This window comes from Pelmatolapia mariae, linkage group LG16_19 (genome assembly GCF_036321145.2).
Source record: "Pelmatolapia mariae isolate MD_Pm_ZW linkage group LG16_19, Pm_UMD_F_2, whole genome shotgun sequence".
Taxonomy (NCBI): Eukaryota; Metazoa; Chordata; class Actinopteri; order Cichliformes; family Cichlidae; genus Pelmatolapia; species Pelmatolapia mariae.
In genome coordinates, this window is record NC_086241.1 from 68,966,374 (window position 1) to 68,987,534 (window position 21,161).

The following is a 21,161-nucleotide window of genomic DNA, read 5'->3' on the forward strand; positions in this document are numbered from 1 at the left end:
GAAGAACTGAACACTCGGCACATCTCAGCAGAACAAGTGGAGGAGAAAAGGCCTGAGAACAAATATCTACAGCTGACGAATCTGAAAGTCAGGTTCTTTAGAAAAGAGCAAAACATCCAGCAGAAACCTGACAGAGGCCCTGAGAGATGATCTGGACCTTCAGCCGATCGTCTTCTGTTCACTGAAGCCTGGGTTAGTGAACCCTAACCCCTGACCCCTGACCCTAGCTTCATCAGAAACGCTCTCAGTGAAGGACGGTTGTCAGGAAGTCAATCTTAATGAAGGGAAACAGGAGGAAAGGCTGATGTATGAAAATGACACAAGAACTGGACTGAAGATCCAAGGAACAGGACTGATGGAGAGATGGATCCACACCCTGGTCCTTATGTTTGAGGAGTCCGCTGTGTGTACACCACGGCGGAGGCTGTCATGGTGTCAAATCTTTTAGAAAGTTAAAAAAAATTAGTCTTATCATCTGCGTATGAATATTTTTTAACTTTTAGATCTCTGAGAGCGATTTCAACAGATTAGTAAAAGACCCCAAACTCTTTGAGCCTCCACCGTGGTGTCACACAGAGGTGTGTGAAGACGAGACAAAGACAAATATCCACCAACAAAGCACCAAAGGAAACAGAATATCACACACAGGGAGAAACAGGGCACGACTTCAGCGAAACAAACTGAAGTTTTGACAAAGAATTGAAGAAACGGAGCGAAACATGGAGAACATGCAGTGAACTGACTGAAGACTAGACACAGGTGAGGGCCAAGAACAGCACATCTGGGCACAGAAACACAAAGCATGAAGTAAAACCTCAAACAAGACGAGAAAAACCAAGTGAACAAACAGCCTCAAGCACTGAAACAGCCGAGAAATCCAAACAGAAACTCGATCGCATCAATCAGGAGTGCAGAAGTCAAACCCTGAGACCAGGACGGCCGCGGGTCCAGGAGATACGTCCAAGTCTTTGTATGCTAACACGCTGTCATGTAGGCAACCGTGGGGCAACACCCTGAGCTGCAGACGCCCCCCCCCTCACTGAGCGCCCGACATCAGCCCGTCAGCGCTGACAGGCCTCAGAGATACGATCGCAGATGAACTCCATCGATGAAAACCAACATGCATTTGTTTTGATTCCTCGTACATCCAAGTGTCTCTCGGTGGTTTTGCTGATTTAGAGTTTTATTTTCTCCCAGGCTCTGTGAAGAAAGCTGCAGACAGGTAATTTATCTTTCTTTTTTAAGAGATGCAGACAGATGGTTCTTTTTGGCGTCACGGTCGGTGTTTGTGTGCCTGTGAACATACATTCCTCCAGTGTGTGTTTGGCCCATTTTATGCCTGAAGGAGGGCCGATTAGGGGGTCCTGGAGGCGAGGAGAGGATTATCACGCTGGGTCAGACTGTACCCCGCTGGCGTCCACCGAGGAATGCGGGCAAATCAACCAGCGGGCCGATCAGTCGGTCACGCACCGAGTCATCCCATCTGCCAGTCGGTCATCTGCCAGCGAGGCGCTCGGCCAGTCCTCACATGCTTGGCTCTCTATCAGCAACCATTACTCTGCCCAGCACTCACACGTCTGAAATGATCTTATCTAACCTGGAGAACACTGACGATTAAACCTCCTCTTATCTGTGTTTGTCTGTATTTCAGCCACAGGATAAACTCTGCTTAGGCAATCACACTTTACAGACCTGGGAAAGCAGTTTGGTATTTTCATAAGGGGGGAAAGAGTCCCCCTGGTGGGAGGGGGGGTCATATGTAGCACTCTATTTGGCGTCGAGTTACAGCTGTAAATCTAATTTGTGTAACTTAAACGTTGGAAGTTGGAAAGAGCAAAAGCTGAGAATGAAATCAGAGACTGAGGAGGAAAGAGAAACAACCCAGCCTTCACTTTCACACAGACTAATGCAGCAACGCCACACAGGCTTCAACCCTTTCAGCATCTATCTTCAACATGCAGGGCAGTGTGGTGGAGCTCATCTGGAGCCACTCATGTCTGCAGGAGATGTGATGAAAGTGGGTCCGAGTTCAGCAGGTAGTGCTGGCGTGTGCTTTAGCATGTGCAACAGAGACAAATCTGTCACTCTCAGCTCATCATGGGCCAATGAGCAGTTTACTGCCTGCAAGGACATCTTTTTACACCAGATGATGAAATGTTCCTGAACCTAAACAGCAAGCAAACGTTAAAAAAACATATTTTTCCACAATTTTTGTTCTCAAGTCCTCAGACAGTTCTCTGCTCTGCTTTCTGTTCTCCGTGCTCAGTGCAGCACACTCACACTACTATTGGCTTCAGGTGTGATTGCTTCATTGCCAGCACCTGTTTCCTGCCACAGGTGAGTTCAAACGAGCATCATACGCTTGACATAAAACAATTTACCAACAATATTGAAAAGATGCCAATAATTTTGTCCGGCCCATTTTTGGAGTTCTGTGTGAAACGTTTCAAATTTGACTTTTGTTCTTTGGGGTTTTTTTGATCAAATGCAAATAAAAGAAATAAAGTGTAAACCAAAACATTTGTAACTGTAACAATATTCTGGGAGTAATGGTGCTTTTTCTGGAACAATTTCAGGGGTGCTGATTATTTCGCCTATGACTGTACATAAATAACATTGTCAAACTTTGCCATCCCAACCCCTCCAGTGCCTTAATCCAGACTTTGTGACGCCCCTGTTGTCATCAGCACAGGAATCATTATGTCATGTATGCACGATGCTTCCAGTGTTAAGACGACACTTTTATTTGAGGAAACGATGCCTGAACACACCTGCAGTTGCTTGTTAGGATTACCTTTTCTGCTGCTGACGTCGCCTCTCTGCAAGATGCATATTTGTGGTGGTCCCATCTGTTACCAGTTATAAATAAAACTGAAGTCTTTGTGCGTGTAAAGCAGCCATACTTATCAACGTGAGCATCTACATCCTCTCAGATTCACGAGTCTAAATATGGAAGACTGCAGTCTGACATAAGGAGGTGTTTGCTTCACTTTTTTAAAGCACTCGAGGCGAGTGTTCAGGACAAAGACACGATGAGTTTCACAAACATGTTGGAGATCATCGAGCAGCTGGAAGGAATAAATGAGCTTCCAGTTGAGTCAAACATGCCTGGTGTTTTCTGAGTATCACTGAATGAATTGAGTCCAGTCCAAAGCACACTGGACACAAAGAACAGGAATTAATCATGCTGAATGAAAAGATGCTTTGTTAGCAGTTAGCTGCTGATGCTAACATCACATTAGATGTGATACAAACAGAAACGTTGAGGACATCAGGCTGAAGCTCTGCAGACTTCCACAACTTTTCCACTGAGCATGCAAACATTTCCTCATCACTGTCTCCCATGGCGATCGCTCTGGATCGCCATCGTTAACGCTGGCAGATAAGCACGCAAGCTTTTAGAGTGAAGCTTGTTTGTGAACTTTACATGCAGTCTTAGTAAAATCTGCCCAACCCTGCATTCAGCGCTGCAGCACATGTACAGAAACTGTCAGCGCTTTAATCGCCTGAGATTAAAATGGAAGGATGAGAACTTTTCTGCGGGGCTCATAGCAGATTTGCTCTCTTCACTGACTGATGAGTTCTTGGTTTTAAACCTAGAACCTGTAAAAAGCCCGTACACAGAGTCTGAGTGACTCATGTAAGTGGCTACGGGACGGGCTCCCACAGGAACCAATAAACAGCAGATGCAGCCTATAGATTCCAACATCTGCTCGTGATTATAATCTGTCCTCCTAAGGCAGTCCTGGCTCTGAACCAGCACCTAAAGATGTGTCCAGTTTGTTGTGACCACAGAGACGAGTCAGGCGGGCAGATAGGACCGGCTCATGGCGTCTGCAGCTAGAATTCTGAGGACAAGAATCACAGCGCGAGTCTGAACCCAACCACCAGTTTCATCCACTGGGTTCACGCCGCATGCAGGAAGACTACGCTGCACATCAGCGCGTCCTCGCACGTGTGAGCTGGCTGATAATTCCACGTGGGCTCAGAAAATTGTTTTTTTGAATTGAAATTTTTATTTCAGTCAACAACAACAATAACAACAGATTATAATTTTACATAAAAGTACTCAAACAGTAACTGAAAAAGGAATAGGCTGAAGCCTTGTGGCTTATAATTATTTTATCCCTTACCCCCCAAAAAATAATCAAATCCTTAACCAAGAAAATAAATAGCATTGATAAATAAGTTGTATAACAGTTTGAAAAGCAATCAATGATAAATCAAGAAATTAAATAAACACAAATTTTTATCAAACCAAATTTCTATAACCTTGTATAATACAAATTTTTAAAATCTTCCTGAAGAATAACAAAGAAAAACACATCTTCAGTTCATCATTACGTCCATTCCACAATTTCACTCCCAAAACTGACACACATCTATACTTAACATTGGTTCTCACTTTAGGTATTTCAAACTTATAAGACCCCCTCAAATCATATTTTCCATCTCTTAGTTGAAACATACTTAAAATACAAATTGGAACATTCTTTTCCATCACTCAATATATCATTTCTAAAGTTTTAGAATATATAATGTCCATGAATTTTAACATAGATGATCCTACAAAAAACTGGTTGGTGGACTCCCTATATCCAACTTTATTTATTATTCTAATAGCTCTTTTTTGCAATTTAAATATTGAATCCAAATATGTTTTGTATGTGTTCCCCCAAATTTCTGCACAGTAGATCATATAAGGCAAACAAAGGGAAGTATACAATAAATAAAGGCAGTTCTTATTCAAAAAATCTCTTGTTTTATAAAGAATAGAAATAGACTTGGATCATTTCAGTTTCACATGTTCTATGTGGGGCTTCCAACAAAGTTTATCATCAATAATTACTGCTAAAAATTTTGTCTCATATACTCTTTCAATTTCAACATTATTTAAATTCAATTTTACTTTAATATTACTTTTACTACCTCCAAATAACATAAATTTTGTTTTACTTTCATTCAATGATAGTTTATTAAATACAAACCATCTATTTAACTTCATGAGTTCTGTTTCCACTGTTTTCAGTAATTTCTTTATGTCTTTTCCAGAGCAAAATAAGTTTATATCATCAGCAAACATCACATATTTTAAAGTATCACTGGCTGTACTAATATCATTTGTATAAAGTAAAAATAACTTAGGTCCCAAAACAGATCCTTGCGGAACTCCACAAGTTACTTTTCTAAGTTTAGATTTCATGTTATTAATACTCACATATTGGAACCTATTATTCAAGTAACTATTTAACCAAAATTGTACAACACCTCTTAAACCATACCTTTCACACTTCTGTAAAAGTAAAGAATGATCTATCGTATCAAAGGCTTTACGTAAATCAATGAACACACCTATTCCAAACTGTTTTTCATCCACAGCCGTTGTAATATTTTCAATAAATTCCATTCCAAGAAAATGACCAGCTGTAATCAAAAGCTCCAGTAAGAAACATCCATAAAAACATAACTGATGGATATTTGTTCACTCTCACATTGAAGGTGATCTTCTCAGGCAGCTCTGGACTGTTTCCTGCAGTCCTGCTGTGGATCCTTGTACTCGTCTCTCTGTGGCGGATGCTCGACCGCCTCCCGTGAGTCAAACCGTTGATCCTCCAGTTTGAGTTTCATTTTCAGGAAGTTGGAACAGTCACAGGCTGAGAGATGTGATGAGTGATTCATGTGGGGAGTGATTGTTTTGGTTGGTTGCTTTCCTTTGTTGTTTACTGGTGCATTATGGGTAGCCTCAGTCTCTAACTGAGCATGCTCCTGTGACAGGCCAGCACCTCATGGTCAGGTTTCAGGTTTTTGACTTTTATAGACGTATTTTCCAGTTTTTTGATTACACTTCATACACATGGTACCTTGATGATTTTCATGTATTTTTGTAAAACAATAAATGTTTGATCTACTTCAAGGCAGCAGAAGCAAACTCCAACAAAGACATGGTATAACTAATGACATTATGACATCAATAGCCTAAAAGTAATAAACCAGAATAAAGTGGACATAGAGGCAGGAAATGGGAAGGTCACTCATGTAAACAGGGGGAGAGACGAGAGCCCAGCTGAGAGTGTAGAGCTTTTGAAAAGCTGTTGAAAAGATAAACACTGAGCTTGGACTGAAGCTGCAGTCCATCAGCGCAGACCTGCTTACAGTTTGTTTGTCTGGACTCTGGCAGGACGCTCACAGGAAGCTGTGAGTCCACGAGCTTTCAAAAAGATCCCCTCCTGTGCCTCCAGCAGGACTAAGATTACGTCTGCATGAAATAAAGCGCCTGTAATTCTTAATAACTCGGTGAAGCACATTAAACTGTCGATTAGCTGCATCTCTTGTGATTTCAGCAGCCGCTTTATGCAAACACCTGCCCTGTAAACTCTCTGCCTCGTGTGTCAGAGCCAAAAACGCTTGCAGGAATCCATCTCATGACATTTCCTACCCGCCGGGGGTCACAAGCCATCGCCGCAGTCCTTTGAGTGCTGGGATGCAAAACCCATTTTCCCTCAGCAGGACACCACTTCTCTGCCTTTCATCCGCCCCGCTCTGGAAATGAGAATGACGTTCCATTAGCGAGGGGAAAGAATCCCCCACCTTGGCGAGCGAGAGGTGCATCGCTGAGAGCCAATTGCCTAAATGAAATTCCAGTATGTGATGAGTGGGAAGCAGGCGGCTCGCCGGGTAGCCAGGACTGTGCAGCTGCAGACTCGTGTCCTTTCCAAACCCTGAAATTTAGCCCCAGTGCTCTGCCTCAAACTCTGACACACACTGGATGGAGATCCAGATCTCAGAGTTGCTTTAGATTTTGTAGGCCTGCGTTTGCGTTGCTGAGTGTGTGTGAGAGACATGCTGGTCTAATTTAGCCCGCCCACAACACTTACATAATCAGATTTTCCACCTCTCTGAATCGCTCAGTCTGGACCTTTGGCTTTCATGTTAAACTCTGCAGCAGATAAGGAAACAACCAGACACAGTCCATGTGTGTATTCCTGTTTGGATCTCTAAGTGAGCCAGGTCCCTTGTTGTCAGGGCGATAATGTGTTTTCCTGCCAGGCTAAAAGATGGAGGCTCTTTTATCTGTGCAGCGCTGGAAACCTCATTTCCCGGTCCGGTTTTCCTTCCAGAGGCTCCGTCCACTCCGGTCCCGCTGCCAGAGCCGAGTCTGTGGGGAGAAGCGTGGAAGACCAGGCGTAGAGTTCAACAAGACAACTCCCAGAGTTCATTTGCTTCAAACCACATGTGGCCAGCAGTCTGAAGCTGCTAATATTACTCACCTTGCAAACATCCCTCACAGCTGCTTTCTGCTTGTCTGCACGTAGTTTAGATGCTGTTGTTGCTCTTGGCAAAAGCTGGCAGTTAGTGTGCTAACATGCTAATGTTTAAAGGCACAGCGTGCTCAGTCTTGTCGCCTTCATGTTCGTAGGTGTGTTACTGATTTGCTCTCATCCACAGAGCTGCCAGAGCGACCAGCGATCACCGAAGGTCAGTGACACGGTGAACGGTAGCAACAGGTGGAGCAACTGTTAGCAACACAGAGTAGGCGGTGTCCCTGCTGAGGTGAGCGACTGCAGCAAAGGATGGGTCTGATTAACCTGACACAGTGGAGCACATGTTAGAAGGTTATTTACTGACCCGGAGCCTGAAGGTAGCGAAGAGCAGGAAAGCTCCTGTGAGTTTTTAGGTTGTTTGCAGATTGCGGCAGTTTCCATGTTTGCATGAAACATGCATGTCTGCGTGACCGAGGCCTTTTAACCCCGCAGACGAGTTTTCAGGGACGTTCAGATGTTCGGGCCGAGACGTCCTCTTCCATCTGCTGCATGAATTGGCCGTTGACTCTGGAGCCTGGGTGGGAGATGATGTTCATATTTGGAGAGCCACACCAATAAACTGAACTCAGCTCAGCTCCACTTTCAGCCCCTTATGAGCTTATTGGTGCGGCCCTCCACAACAGTCCCAGTTTTTCATGTGGCTGTTGGGACAAAGAATTGCTGGGCCTGCTCTGGAGCGTCTGCTGTAGCAGCAGATATCTGAGCCAAGACTTCCTGTTTTGTCTGCTGGTCACAGTTTCCAAAAGCAGATTGATTTTAAAGAGTGAAATGCACTTCAGCAGTTAGAAAAGGACAAATTAAAAACTGATGGTCATCGATGATTCTGAGATTAGATTTTGGCAAATGCAAATAAGCAGTGATGGAGCAGCCAGGGATCAAATAACACCAAAAAGAGACTGACAACCTGTGCAGGGTCCCCCCCCCCCCCAATATGTCCCAACAAGAGTGACTCAGTGACAGTGAAGAGCACTGATGAATGTCAAATGACCAGGTGGATACTACACTAAAAGGTTAACTACTGTCATCCCCAAATCTACTGACAGGTTTCATTTTACATGCAGACGACAGTTTAACCTCAGCAGGAAGTTTATGTGAGGACAGATCTGCAGAGTTCCTGTTCCACGTCAGAGTCATGGTCAAGATGAATTTCAAAAAGTTCCTAAAAGGCTAAATATTCCCAGGTATGGACAGAGGTGGACTCACCGTATTGATAGTCGATGTCTGCAGACACATTTTGCACCCGTCTCGTCCTGGGATAGGTTTCAGCCCTCCCCAAGGATAAGTGGGAGGGATGGGTCTAAAACTGTAATGGGACCCATCCAGTCATTACTGACAGACCAACTAACAAACCAAACAGGAAGTTCAGGAACTCGAGAGTAATTAGAGTCCAATGCAAACTTCTAGGCTCTGTAGTTTGGACCTGATCAAGTATCTGCTTTAAACCAGAACACTAAATCAGACGAGTCATGTTCAGTGAAACAAAAGTCATTTTGTGACGAGCAAATAAAAAAGTCATCTCATTAATGAGCCGATGATCGAGCTCGCGTGCTGAGCTGACAAAGAACAGGCACCAACATGTGTGACTGTAATTCAAATGTGGCTTTTTTATTTATTATTACTGTTGAGAGGCATACATTACAGTGCAAACCATTCTTTGGCAAAGGTACAATACAACTGTCATGACAGGCACTAGGTTATCCACAATGACCGCTGGTTAGGACAGTGTAGGTAAAGCATGTTCAGTACTGCAGGGCAGTGCGCTCCACTGACACTGGGAACCTTTTCAAGGGGAAATAAAAAAAGAGGGACCCACAAATACACACATCTATCAACACACACAGACGGGTAACGCAAAGAGCTCACAGAGCCTCGGGATGCGAGCCGAAGCTAGTAGCTGTGACAGAAACAGGAGGATTAGGACACAAACACACAGTAACATGGTGCTGCAGGAGAAGAAGACACCACTGTAAACACAGTTCGTCCAGTATGAGGTGATACTGTTTACCAGTGTGACTGTGGGCGCTCTGACATCTTCACTGTCACCGATCAGCCCCTCTGTGTGTAGCGACAGAGCTCGCAGGATGTTACCACATGAAGAAGAAAACACAGGAAAGGAAAACCGCACACGCTCCGACACAATCGGAGGAAAAACAGGAAGACGAGATCGGGAATTGTGTTACACGGAGCGAGTCAGTGCACGGAGAGTACGAGGAGTGGTCCGTATGTACAGTACGTGTGAAAGGCGGTAAATCGGTCTCACAAACAGCACCCCTCCCCCAGCATCACTTCCTCTCTCATATGGCTTCAATTATGAAGGAATGAGGGTCAGAGGCCTGCGCTCCACACATGCTCGGCTACACGACGTCATCCTCTATATCTCAGAGCATTCCTAACCTATATAAACACCCAACGGGGGGGGGGGCATGTACAAAAACTGGAAGAGCGAGGAGGGGGGGCTGCTGGACAAAGGAATGCAAGCGTATCCTTGGACCGAGAGAGCTGCAGAGCAGAGCTGCTCGCAGTCCTCCAACGGTGTCGTCAGCGCCAGCGGAGCCTCAGGCTGTGACCCCCCCCCAGCACCTCTCACTTTATTCTTTTAAACTGGATCTAAACAACTTTTAGCCAAACTGTCCATAAATACACAAACTGGCAGCAATATTTCAGCTACTTATTAGAACACTAAGTCTGCTATGGACAGCAGCTAGCTATCATTTCTGTTATATTTCAGCTGTTCCCTGTTTGTCACACTGACTCTCAGTGTTACCTTTAAATGTGCAGCTTTTATTTATAATAAAGTTTCTCTGTTTTACATATCAGGGCAAAATAAAGTCTTTAAAATGAGGTAAATACGACCTGGAATAAGCGACACATTAATTCATTATTCATTCGTTAGTTAACAAAAGCCAAAATGCAGACGCGGTGTATGCGAGTCCACCCTGTGATTCATGGAGGAGCACTGAAGTGACGGTTTCCTGTGTGACCGTCTCAGTCGGTCTCATCACTGTGAGGTTTCAGCATCTTTGGAGTTCACGGTCCAGCTGTTAGGTTGATGGACAAACATCTGCCCTCTGGAGCTCTGTTCAGCTTTCTCCTTCCAAACGACCCACGCTTGTTCTGTCTTCTTCTGCTTGTCGTGACCTTTAACCTTTCACATGCTAGCTGAGTTTGAGCCGGAGCTCTTGGGTCTGACCTCACGGTGAATTTTCTAGGACGTCCACTTCTGTGAAGATCCAGACCTGCAAACTGACAAAGCTCCTGCTTTTATAGAGGCGCTGGTGATGATGATGATGAATAATTAATCAATGGATCTGATTGGCAGCTCCGCGCTGCTGCTGACTCCTGTGGAAGCATTAAGGGTGGACTCGGTTTTTCACACTGTTTCTGCATTTCGGATTAGATGATAACAGGTTGTATTAACCTCATTTAGACACCTGATAAGAATCTAATTGTTTATATTTGATATTAGCGCACACGACTGTGGCGGATTCAGTGTTTCTGGCAGGTAAGCAACGTTTCAGCTACTTAATAAACCGACACGTATCGTTTGTTTGGCTTTAAGCCTTTCTGCTAAAACTTGTTCAGATCCAGTCAAATATTTGTTTCATTGTAATTACTGAGCTAATCTTCCCACGACTGCAGAAGCACCGGCCCAAACACGAGCAACAACTGAGAGCAGGTCAAAGTGAGAATACTGAACCAGGACAACATTCAAACATAAACTCATAAATCATACTTTTGGCTTTAAAATACTGAGGAAAATACTGGAATAAAGTTCACAGCACGTGAACACAGTGGTACAAACAGGGTTTCTTTCAAAGCCGCCGGGGCGAGAGCCGGCCGAGCGTCCGGCACAGACGGCGAGGGAGTCGTCAGTGGACCGACGAGCAGAGATCAGTAGACATTTCTTTTGCATTACAAACATTTTTGTAGGGCTTCACATTTTCTTCATATGCAACAATTTATACAAAAAGGGAAAAGAAGAGAATAACATGATAAAAAGCACCGCGGGTTAAAAGATGCAGTAACTCTACTCATAGAAGTACAACAGTCGTCTCAACTGTGATGTAGCATTAAGGACATACTGAGTGTATATAGGCTGCTTTGCATATAAAACAAAATACTTTGAAGGTTTAGTGATTAAACTGTGATAAAATCGGGGTGTAGCACCAGTTTTCGGCATCTCTAACCTGAGAATATTGTGTGAGACAAGAAAATGGCGACCGCCTTTCCATCTACTTCCCTGTCCTGCGATTTATCGTCGAGCGGGAGGCGCAGGACGGCAAACGGCGGCTGGTCGCGGCTCTTCTGGAGCCTCGGCGCAGGGAGGGAGGAAGGAGAGGCCGGCCCGTCTCACGCCCGCTCGTCCGCTCATCCATCCGTCGGGTCAGAAACAAATCCACGTAGTGACAGCGGCTCGTCGCCGGAGGATTTCAAAGCGAGCCTCGCGCCGCTGGGTGCAACAAACAGGAAACAAAATAAAATCTCTCCCCGGGTCGAAGAAAACGAAAAACTGAGACGAGGCTGTTGGGTCTGTCGAGGTCGCTGGCGGCGGTGGAGCCGCGCGATTTCACGAGTCTCATGTCCTCTCCATGCGTCTGATTGCGAGCGTGTGACGTTCAGACGCCAGAGGGCGTGTTTGCGGGGTCCTGAGGGTCGTTAAGGGCGGCGGGCGTCCGCCGTCAGCTGCTCGAGGCACACCGGGCAGCAGCTGCCTTTTAGCTTGACGGGCCGTTTGCACTCAGTCACTGGACAGGACTCCACGAAGCAGGTCACCTGGGCGTCCTGTCGGGCGGGAAAACAAAACAAGGGCGACAAGTCATGACGTCGTTACGTCTGAGATCTGAGGCGAGACTGACAGAAAATAAGCCAAAAACACCAAAACGGGAAAGAAAACTTAAACTGTTAAATAAGAACTGACATCATTTAGGTCACGTGTTCAACAGCCAATCACACGGTTGCAAACCAGGGCGTTTAGGCAGGTAGACATGATCACAGCTGACGTTCAAACCCAGGTTTGATTTTGGGTTCTGTTTGTTTGCTTGTGAGTCTGACAACAACACTGACACCATGTGACCCTCAGCCGGTCGCTCCGCCTCCTGCCATCAGGACCACCTGACCTGGGGCTGACCTGCCCGACGAGGCTCGCAGGCTCACGACCCTCCTTGGATTCACTTCTTACAACAGTTTAAACACCTGACGCCGTCTGACACCGTGAATAAAAACGTTTTGCTGTGTCGTCGTGCATGACGACCACAGACGGTCTTCCTCGTCTGCTTCTGCCTGCCAAGCTCAATTATTGCAAAGATCCCTCTGACTGCAGAGAGGTGTGGAAGAGGAGAGCAAAAGATGGCAACACAGCGGCGTGGAAGCCAGGCCTGCAGGAGGTGGGAAGGTCAGGCATCGGAGCGCCATCGCCAGCAGCAACACAGACATGAAGACTGAACGTGATGCCAGGAGGACGCTTCGGCCAACAGCTGCTCAAAGAGACGAGACGCTTCCAGACTCTCAGAAACATTTAAACGGGGACAGCGTCTGACGGAGGATGTGTTCACGCGTTAACCCACAGCCCCGCCCGCTACACTCACTCTGCATTCACACGTGGCGCACGGGTCCTTTTTCCACCGGTCGCCGTCCGCTCGCTCGCGGCCCTCGCTGTCAGTGCAGTCAGTGGTGCTCAAACGGGCTTCAAGTCTTTTAATCTGCAGAAACACGAGAACGACACATTTTAAAAGTCAGAACACACACCTCACCTCCCCCAAACACACTGACATCTGCAGCTGACCAGAGGGCGGAGCCAGCACACCGACCTCGGCACGCCGACCCCGTCCTGAGGAATTAACTGTGCTCTGAGCAGTGAGACATGGCAGCGTATTTAAGAAGGTTAGAAGTTTCAGACACTTTGATCACAAACGTCTCAGTTTGTGCAGGAAGAATCGTCACAATCTGGATTTAAAGACGGTTAGAACAGCTGCAAACATCTGTCTGTGGATGCAGACACACCTGCTTTCGTAAGCTGGTGATGGTCTTCTGCATGTCGGAGACAAAATCCTGGAAGTCGTTGATGGAGGGCTCAGTGCTCTTCCTGGAAGTCGCAGAGACATTTCCCAGACTGCCAGGGGTTTCCTCCACTGAGCTGCACACACACACAAACCAAATGACTGAAGATGTTAACAGTTAACTAGTTTATAGGACAAAGATGCACAAATGAGTCTTTTACTTATTCTACACCTCAAATATCTGTTATCGAGTTATTGTCAGGACAGCATTCCTCGCCACATCGCAGGTCACCTGACTCACACATCTGTAAATGTATGTCGCAGGTTTCTGCGGCCTACAGGTGTTTTTATTTTTGCTGTAAAACAAGAATTTTCTGCCCTACGAACTGATGCCAGACCTTCCCACGCTGCAGGACTCCGGTGAAAACCGAGGGAACGCTGTAAGATTACGCTGACATGAAGTCAGAAACTGTCCACAGGGGGCAGCAGTGAGTCAGCCATGTTCAAACTTTACAGCACAAATAAACATGTTTACAGCCTGATACACAAACTGGTTGGTCTCCATGGATACTTCCTAAAAGATTGCATGATTAGGGGCGTGGCCTCTATGGCTGACAGGTGTAGCTGCTAGCTGTCTGCCGGACTCGGATAACCAGAGTCCCTGAACTGGACCTCTGAACTACGTTTGTGCTGCTGGAGCAGTTTAAGTTTACAGGTGTTGTTACCTGTTCTCCTGGGAGCTGCTGGCAGGTTTGTCCTCTTTGTAGCTGTGCTCAGCTGACCGGCGTCCCCTGAAGTGGTACGACAGGGCATTGAACTGGCCCTTGGTTCTGCAGTCTGGTGGGTTAAACACAACACACTGAAAATCAGTAGAAGAAGAAAACAGAGTCGCTGAGGCCGACAGAAGGACCGTTTATGACCTGACTGCAGTGCTTTTAGACTGAAGTGTTGGACTCTACCACAGGAGCACACGGTACCCTCAAATCTTAGCGTGAGCACTTTGTTTAAATCTTCTCTGACGTGCTTCATCTTGCACTGTATTTGCTCCTTTAGACTCTCTGCTATGCAGATGACTCACCAGTGAGGTAGACGACCACGACCCCTCTAACCATCCCTCTTTTGTCATCCTGGAGGATGAAAAAACTGAAAAACCCTTCTCCACTGTCACAGGGACGCAGCTTTGGCCCAGTCTATGGCCAGTTTCTCTAATGGGAAAACTGCTGATGTCAGTTACACAAACCGATGTTGGAAGCAACAGTGTGGATGGTTATGAGGAGAGTCACAGCACGAAGTCAGCAGGTGCAGCTTCTCTCCTCAGACTGTGGACTGGTTCTCAAACAGCATCCTGGTGAAAACAAACGAGCCAATCACAGAAGCTTCAGCCCTTCGAGTGTCCACAGCAGACGCCTGGGCGTGGTCTTTGTTCCACTTCATCTTTTGTCTCTCCACACAATCAGGGACAGGAAACCCTGACGGCTGAGGACATATCTGCTCCACAGAGCTGCTCTGACTCAGGTCATAGCGGACGGACGGACGGAGGGTTTACGAGCGCCGCGTCTTTATGTAAACGCTGAAATCTCAGCTGCAGCTGATTCACAGACTGCGTTCTGTAGAAGACGAGAACAACAACACTTCCTCTCTCGTGCCGACACATAAAAATGAACACACACGTGTCACTGTTAGCACACACACAGTTATAAATCTGCACATAATATTCTCTGTTTATTGTTTCTGCTCTCTCCTCATACAGTGAATATGTGCAGTCAGAGAGCAGACTCATCACCAGCGTCTGCTTCCTTTTTAAAGAAGAAAACATGTTTCCATCCTTTGATTAAACTCCTGACTAAACCTTTACATCAAACACTGAGATCATTCCAACCACAATAAAAGCTTCTTTTTAATAACGGAGCTTTATTTTCATGCACCAGTATAAAATAAAAAAACTGGGATCAGATTTGTGCAACAAATTCACACTACGACCCAAAAATAAACTTTAAAGGTTGAAGCAGAGTTTAGGACAGCGACCTCTGTGACCACAGAGCCACTTTATCACAGCAAAGATCAGAAAAACAACCAAAACCAAACAATGGCCTGAACGCGAGCGGCTTATCTCGCCCTCACTGATCTGCAGGCTGTTCTGTTTGTTATTCTGTGCTTGCTGCAGCTGTTCAACACATCTGGGATACACTCGAATGCTAATATTCAACCAGTGATTTATTCAGTGGAGTTTAATTTATTCAAGCTTAAAATAAATGTTTGTGTTTTGAAAACAACAAACTTCTGCTAAAGTATCCTGGTCACCGTGATCTGAGCTGTCGAGTAAACTGAAGGATAAACCGAGCGATCTGATGCGGCGTTCGCTGACTCTTACCTTCGCAGCAGTCCTGCCACATGCGCAGGTCGATCCGAGGGACGTCGTCACAGCTGACGTAGCCGTGAGGCAGCTCGGCCACCCTGAACACGTCCCGCTGTACGCGCGTGATGTTGTCGCCGTTATCGCACAGCACCCGGGCGAGGGACGCCTGCTTCAGCTGGGTCAGCTGGGCAGGCGTGAACACGCCGGGGTTCTCATACCAGAACCTGAACACGGCAGGAAGGAGAAAAAAACAATTCATCTGTTACGGTCACGCGACGCTCGGTGACAGTTCGGTACTGAAAGGTTAACCTACCTGTCGCCATCACGCACGCGTTTGAACTGAGTGGTGAGGAGGCACATGAGGGTGGGGCCTAGCCTGCTGCCGGGGACCAGATCTTCAGACATGAGGGCGGGGAACAGGTCGATGTTCAGAGGCGTGCCGTACAGCCTGCAACACGAGGAAATAGAAACACGCTGAGCTCATAACATAACTCTGGCGAGTCACACTGAGCCTGTCTGAGGCCACGCCCACCTCTGCAGCTTCTCTCTGACCGACGGATTCTTAATCTCGTTCTTCAGGTCGTCAATGGTCTGAGCGGACGTCAGGTTGCAGAAGGTCCTGTAGTCGTTATACGGCGGGATGCCGTGATCCCTCCCTCGCTGTATATTCATGGCGGCCAGGTCCAGAGCCACGGCGTGGGCCATGGAGAACAACCGCTCCGTCAGCTCGGTGTTCAGAAGCTGTGTGGTCACGCGCATTTTACCGGCGACGCCGAAGAGCCCGCGAAGCAGCGGGTCGATGCCGCCCTCGTTCACGATGCGGAACGGCGAGAAGAAGGCCCGGTGCAGAGAGATGTGGCCCTGCGGGATCGGCTGGAAGTCCTCGTCTAACCTGTACAGGATCGGGTTGATGAGGGTGTGGCCAAAGCGGAACGCGGCCGTGGCAAACGCGTTGAAGATGCCGGCGTTCACGTTGGGGTCGTAGCCCCCGTACGGCCCCATCATCTTCATGCCCACCTCGCCTAAGATCTGAGAGAAGAGGAGGGTTAGTCTGCCAGCTGTGACATCATCAGAGAAACAGCAGCGTTTCATTGGCTTCGTGCAACTTTTACATTAAACAACTTTTATTGGCAACAGCTGAATGAAGCCCCTCCCTCTCTCCGTGTCCCAGGCTGTCACACTCATGCTAACCCTGAGCTCACCTGATGATCAGCTGAGCAGCGTGGGCGCCGTTAGCTCGGAGCCGTTACCTTGGGCAGCCAGTGGCTGTAGGTGATGTGCTGCATCTGGGCGCCGACGATCTTCCGGGCCTCGTGGTAGATGGTGTCCCCGTCCCAGTGGGGGTTCAGCCTCAGCAGCTCTGTAGCGATGCGGTTGTGCTCCCTGAACCACGCGGTGTGCATGGCGGTCAAACCCAGCTGCTCGTTGGCTCGGTGGTCTCCGGCGAGGAAGCACGGAATGGGACTCTCGTTCTCGTCCCTCATGCACTCGGTGGGCGGCCCGCTGGCAAACGGCAGGAGCGGCTTGCCCGTCCGCTGTATGATGCCCTGCCGCAGGAGACCCCTCTGGCTCGCCAAGTCGCGGACTTCCTCCGATTCGTGCCGCGAGCTGCCGTAGACGTTGGAGGCGTCGATGTAGGAGGTCAGCTGGTTGATTTGCTCTCTCGGGTAAACGCTGTTCATCAGCAGAGACGTCATCCCGCTGCCGCACACCGGGCTGGACCGGACGAAGAACATGCAGCGGGCGCCGCTCCGCAGCTGCCGCTGGTCGTTGGGCGGGAACTGGATGGGGAAGCAGGGCGGGTCGTTGGTGCACACCTGAGCGCACAGCTCGCCGTCGGAGAACCGGGACTGGCTCAGAGCCACCACCGTGGAGTCCAGGTCGTGGTCCAGGAACTGACCCCACTGCATCAGCATGTGCGTGTAGCGGTCGTCGGGGGTGATGGTCTCCGTTCCGATCATGGTGGTGGACACCAGCCTCGGCAGCGGCAGCTTGTAGCCGTTATGGACACGGTCGGTGGCGCCTCGCGGAAGGTTGAAACCGTTATCGTAGACGGACTTCAGCAGCCGCTCGAAGGCGGTGAGCGAGGCGCCCCACATCGGGTGCTGCAGGTTGTTGCAGGTGCCGTCGTGGCTGCGGTACTTCTGGTGGAAACAGATGTCCGAGCAGTTGTTGATGCGGCGGTGGGCCGTGCAGCCGGACAGGTTGGCGATCATGTCCAGGAAGCGGGGGGAGACCAGGTCGTTGTAGCGAAACGCTGCGGAAAGGAAACACACGCTTAGAAGTCCATCACAGAGAAATCATAGCAGCTCGGCTATTACACTCGGCCCCGCCCCCTCTGTTAACGCCAACACCTCCCAAACCAAAGACTAAGATGGTGATGTCACGGTGGATACGGCCATTTTTTATATACAGTCTATCACTCCCAGCTTCAGCCCACAGGACCTCCTGGAGACGCCACGGGTTAGAGACCTGCTCACATTCATCAGGTAATCCACAAGATCAGGCCCTGCCGCCGCCTCGACCCTGGAGCCCCTCCCACAGAGGCCACAGGGCGCCCTGCGTCACAAACAAGTCCCAGCATGCTTTGAAATGAGAGCACGGCACATTACGGTGTGTTAGCAGTGCAGTGTTGCATTTATGCATGACAGCAAGTGTTAAGCGTGTGTGAGGTGAGACTTCCTGTGTGAACGTTCCCACACATCACTGCTGCGTGTTTGTTTACGGGGGAGTTAAAAGGAGAATGTGGGAGTCGGTGTTTCCCTCCACGACGAGGTCGACCTCAAATCAAACCGAACGTTTGTTCAGACAAACTCGCCGTCTCTGTTCTGTTCATCGCTGTTCCAGCGTTTCCCTGTGAACCTAAAACTGTCACTATCGGTCTCACTACATTTACACCACATGAGGCGTCAACGACACTCAGCCTTTGTTATCATTTCAAGGATGAAAATATCCCAAAGTTCAAAAACTGTAAAAGCAAAAACAGGAAGCAAAAAAATGGCAAAAAGTAAAATTAAATTAAATTAAATTAACTAAAATAAAAATCTTGCAAAGAGAAAACTGCAGATTTATGAGGGAAACACTGACACATTTCAATATGACAATAAAATGAACAAAACTTTTTAGAAGAATTTGCAGATTCAGGAGAATCAAAGCCAGAAATTTAATTTAAAAACTAAGAAAAAATAGATTTCCCGTCACTCTGATGGTGAAACGCAGATCAGCTGCGCCTCGTCGAGCACGGACAGCGAACGCTTCGATCGCGTCTCACATTTATATCTCAGAGCTCACGTGCACCGCGCTCTGTTCACACCCAGCATTTCACCTTCGTGCTGTTAAAATTAACCCCCCAGAACAACGACTGCTTCATGAGCCATAAACTAAAACAGACCCCCCCCACATGCTTTTGCACATAAACATCCAAATCCACTCACACGCAGGTATAATTGACCCAATGTGAACACAAACCACGTAGGTGAGGCCCTGCGACCAACCGAGGACTAATAAAAGTGTTTACGGCTCCTCGTCAGCGGGCCGTGGTCACGTGTCCGTCCCTTGGCTCGCGCTGAGGAGAAAATGGCGCACGGATGGAGGCGTGCACGTGTTGCTCGCAGCAGCGAGAGATTCATAGACAGAATTAAATTATTGGCACCACAAGACTCCACTCAGGAAACTGTGTGGAAGCTGTTTACTGAACAGCAGCTTCATTCTGCAAAGTCTGAAACTGCACATGTGCCCAAAATATCAGCACAGCAGAGATGGTTACTGACAGGCGTTTTAAACCAATCAGCTTAGAGTTAACGAGCTGGGTGAACACGGCGGTCCTGGGGAAACCTGAGCGGTTAACTCGAGTCATTAAAATGAATAAAAATGATGTCACAGAGCAGCGGACAAATGTCAGGCCTCTGAGGCCAAAGGCGTCACGTGAGCAGGGTCACGGCGAGCAGGGTCACGGCGAGCGCGCTCAGTGTTCACGAGGGTTTTTCAGCAGTGTGTCGAGTCTGAATCTGCCTCACCGGTGCCGTTGGTGTCCACCATGAGACCCTGGTTGACATGGTTCTGGATGAGCAGCAGCGTCTGCTCGAAGATCTCTCCGGCCCGCGCCTGCTCCACGGTGTAGGGGTCCCGCGGATACCGGAAAAGAGCCAGCAACTCCCCGGGGGTGCGAGGCTGACTGCAGGGCGAGGGAGGAGAGGGAACAATAAATATGACAGATCACAGAGACAGAGAGACGTGTGGGAGTAAGAGACAAAGACAGATTAAACAAAAGCAGGAGGAAAGATCGTTCCAGTCTTTGGGGGTTTTTCCGTTAGAGCTCGAGGGCTGGAAAATCAGACGGGAATTTCTCCAGTGCAGGTCGGAGAGTTTAAACACGCAGCAGCGTCTGAGTCACTCCGCAGCCGAGTCTCCGCCATCATTTCAGTCTTTGTCATTCCTGCTTCCTCCCAAACATCAGCTCGGTGGTTTTCTCTCACAGCTATTCTAAACTTGCACTGAGCCTCGGGCTGTTGAAACTCAGCGAGGCGCCACGATCACACCGCCGCGTTTTAAAGACCTACGAAAGACTGCTCAGTTAGGTTTAAGCATCAAACCGACACATCTGTCCACGTCTGAACCGGGCGCAGCAGATGGCCCCGCCCCTCCCCGAGCCTGGTTATGTCAGAGGTTTCTTCCTGTTAAAAGGGAGTTTTTCCTTCCCACTGTCACCAAAGTGCTCATAGGGGGTCATATGATTGTTGGGTGTTTCTCTGCATGTATTATTGTACGGTCTACCTTACAATATGAAGCACCTTGAGGCGACTGTTGCGGTGATTCGGCATATAAATAAAGTTGAATTGAATCTGTCTTCCTGTCGCTACATCAGCATTCCCCCAGACAGATGCACGCGGTTTCATAACAATAATGAAAAAGTGATGGTGGTGTGACGGGATCAAAGATGGCCTCGGGTGTTACCGCCATCACAGCGAGCTGGAAACCCCCTGAGCTCAGACCGAGGAACCACATCACTCAGCAGGATGGAAACGCTCAGACCACGGGCGTTACAGAGGTGACATCATCACCTGTCGACGGGTACAAATAAAAATGGACACGTTGTGCTGTTAGCACAAGAACCAAGTACGAACGCAGCAGGATGTAAAAACCACAGCTGATAACATCACATGTTAAACGTCATGTGATCGTATTACTGTGGTTCATATCTGATTATTGTTTCTGTCTCGTGTTAAAACAGAACTAAATGATGGCTGCAGCACAGAAACGAGCCGGGTGGATTTCTTGCACCGAGCTGAAACCTCAGATCGTTCGCATTAATATTAATGCGCCGCTGAAACAGGTCGAGTGCTGGAAACAAACGCGGTGCAGAGCTCGCTACGAAGATCGGGCTCGGCTGCCGTGGCGGGGAAGAGGGACACACGTGGTGGCGTAGGAAAATGGAGACACTTCAGAGCCATCCAGGTTTTTATCCCCGAGACCGTCGTGAGGGTCAGA

At 47.9% G+C, this 21,161-nt stretch overlaps 1 protein-coding gene across 2 annotated transcripts in view; it reads right to left on the reverse strand.

The window, feature by feature from the left end:
• Window positions 1-8,906: 8,906 nt before the first annotated feature.
• Window positions 8,907-21,161, reverse strand: part of LOC134644098 (peroxidasin) — a 39,257-nt gene continuing 27,002 nt past the window's right edge. For both annotated transcript variants that reach the window (XM_063496811.1, XM_063496810.1), the window contains 9 exons: window positions 19,691-19,848; window positions 16,925-17,931; window positions 16,207-16,703; window positions 15,988-16,122; window positions 15,690-15,898; window positions 14,044-14,155; window positions 13,323-13,455; window positions 12,908-13,021; window positions 8,907-12,104 (listed from right to left, as the gene is read on the reverse strand). In XM_063496811.1, the coding sequence (XP_063352881.1) occupies window positions 11,979-12,104; window positions 12,908-13,021; window positions 13,323-13,455; window positions 14,044-14,155; window positions 15,690-15,898; window positions 15,988-16,122; window positions 16,207-16,703; window positions 16,925-17,931; window positions 19,691-19,848 (2,491 nt within the window). In that variant the 3' untranslated portion in view covers window positions 8,907-11,978. The remainder of the gene's footprint in view (window positions 12,105-12,907; window positions 13,022-13,322; window positions 13,456-14,043; window positions 14,156-15,689; window positions 15,899-15,987; window positions 16,123-16,206; window positions 16,704-16,924; window positions 17,932-19,690; window positions 19,849-21,161) is intronic.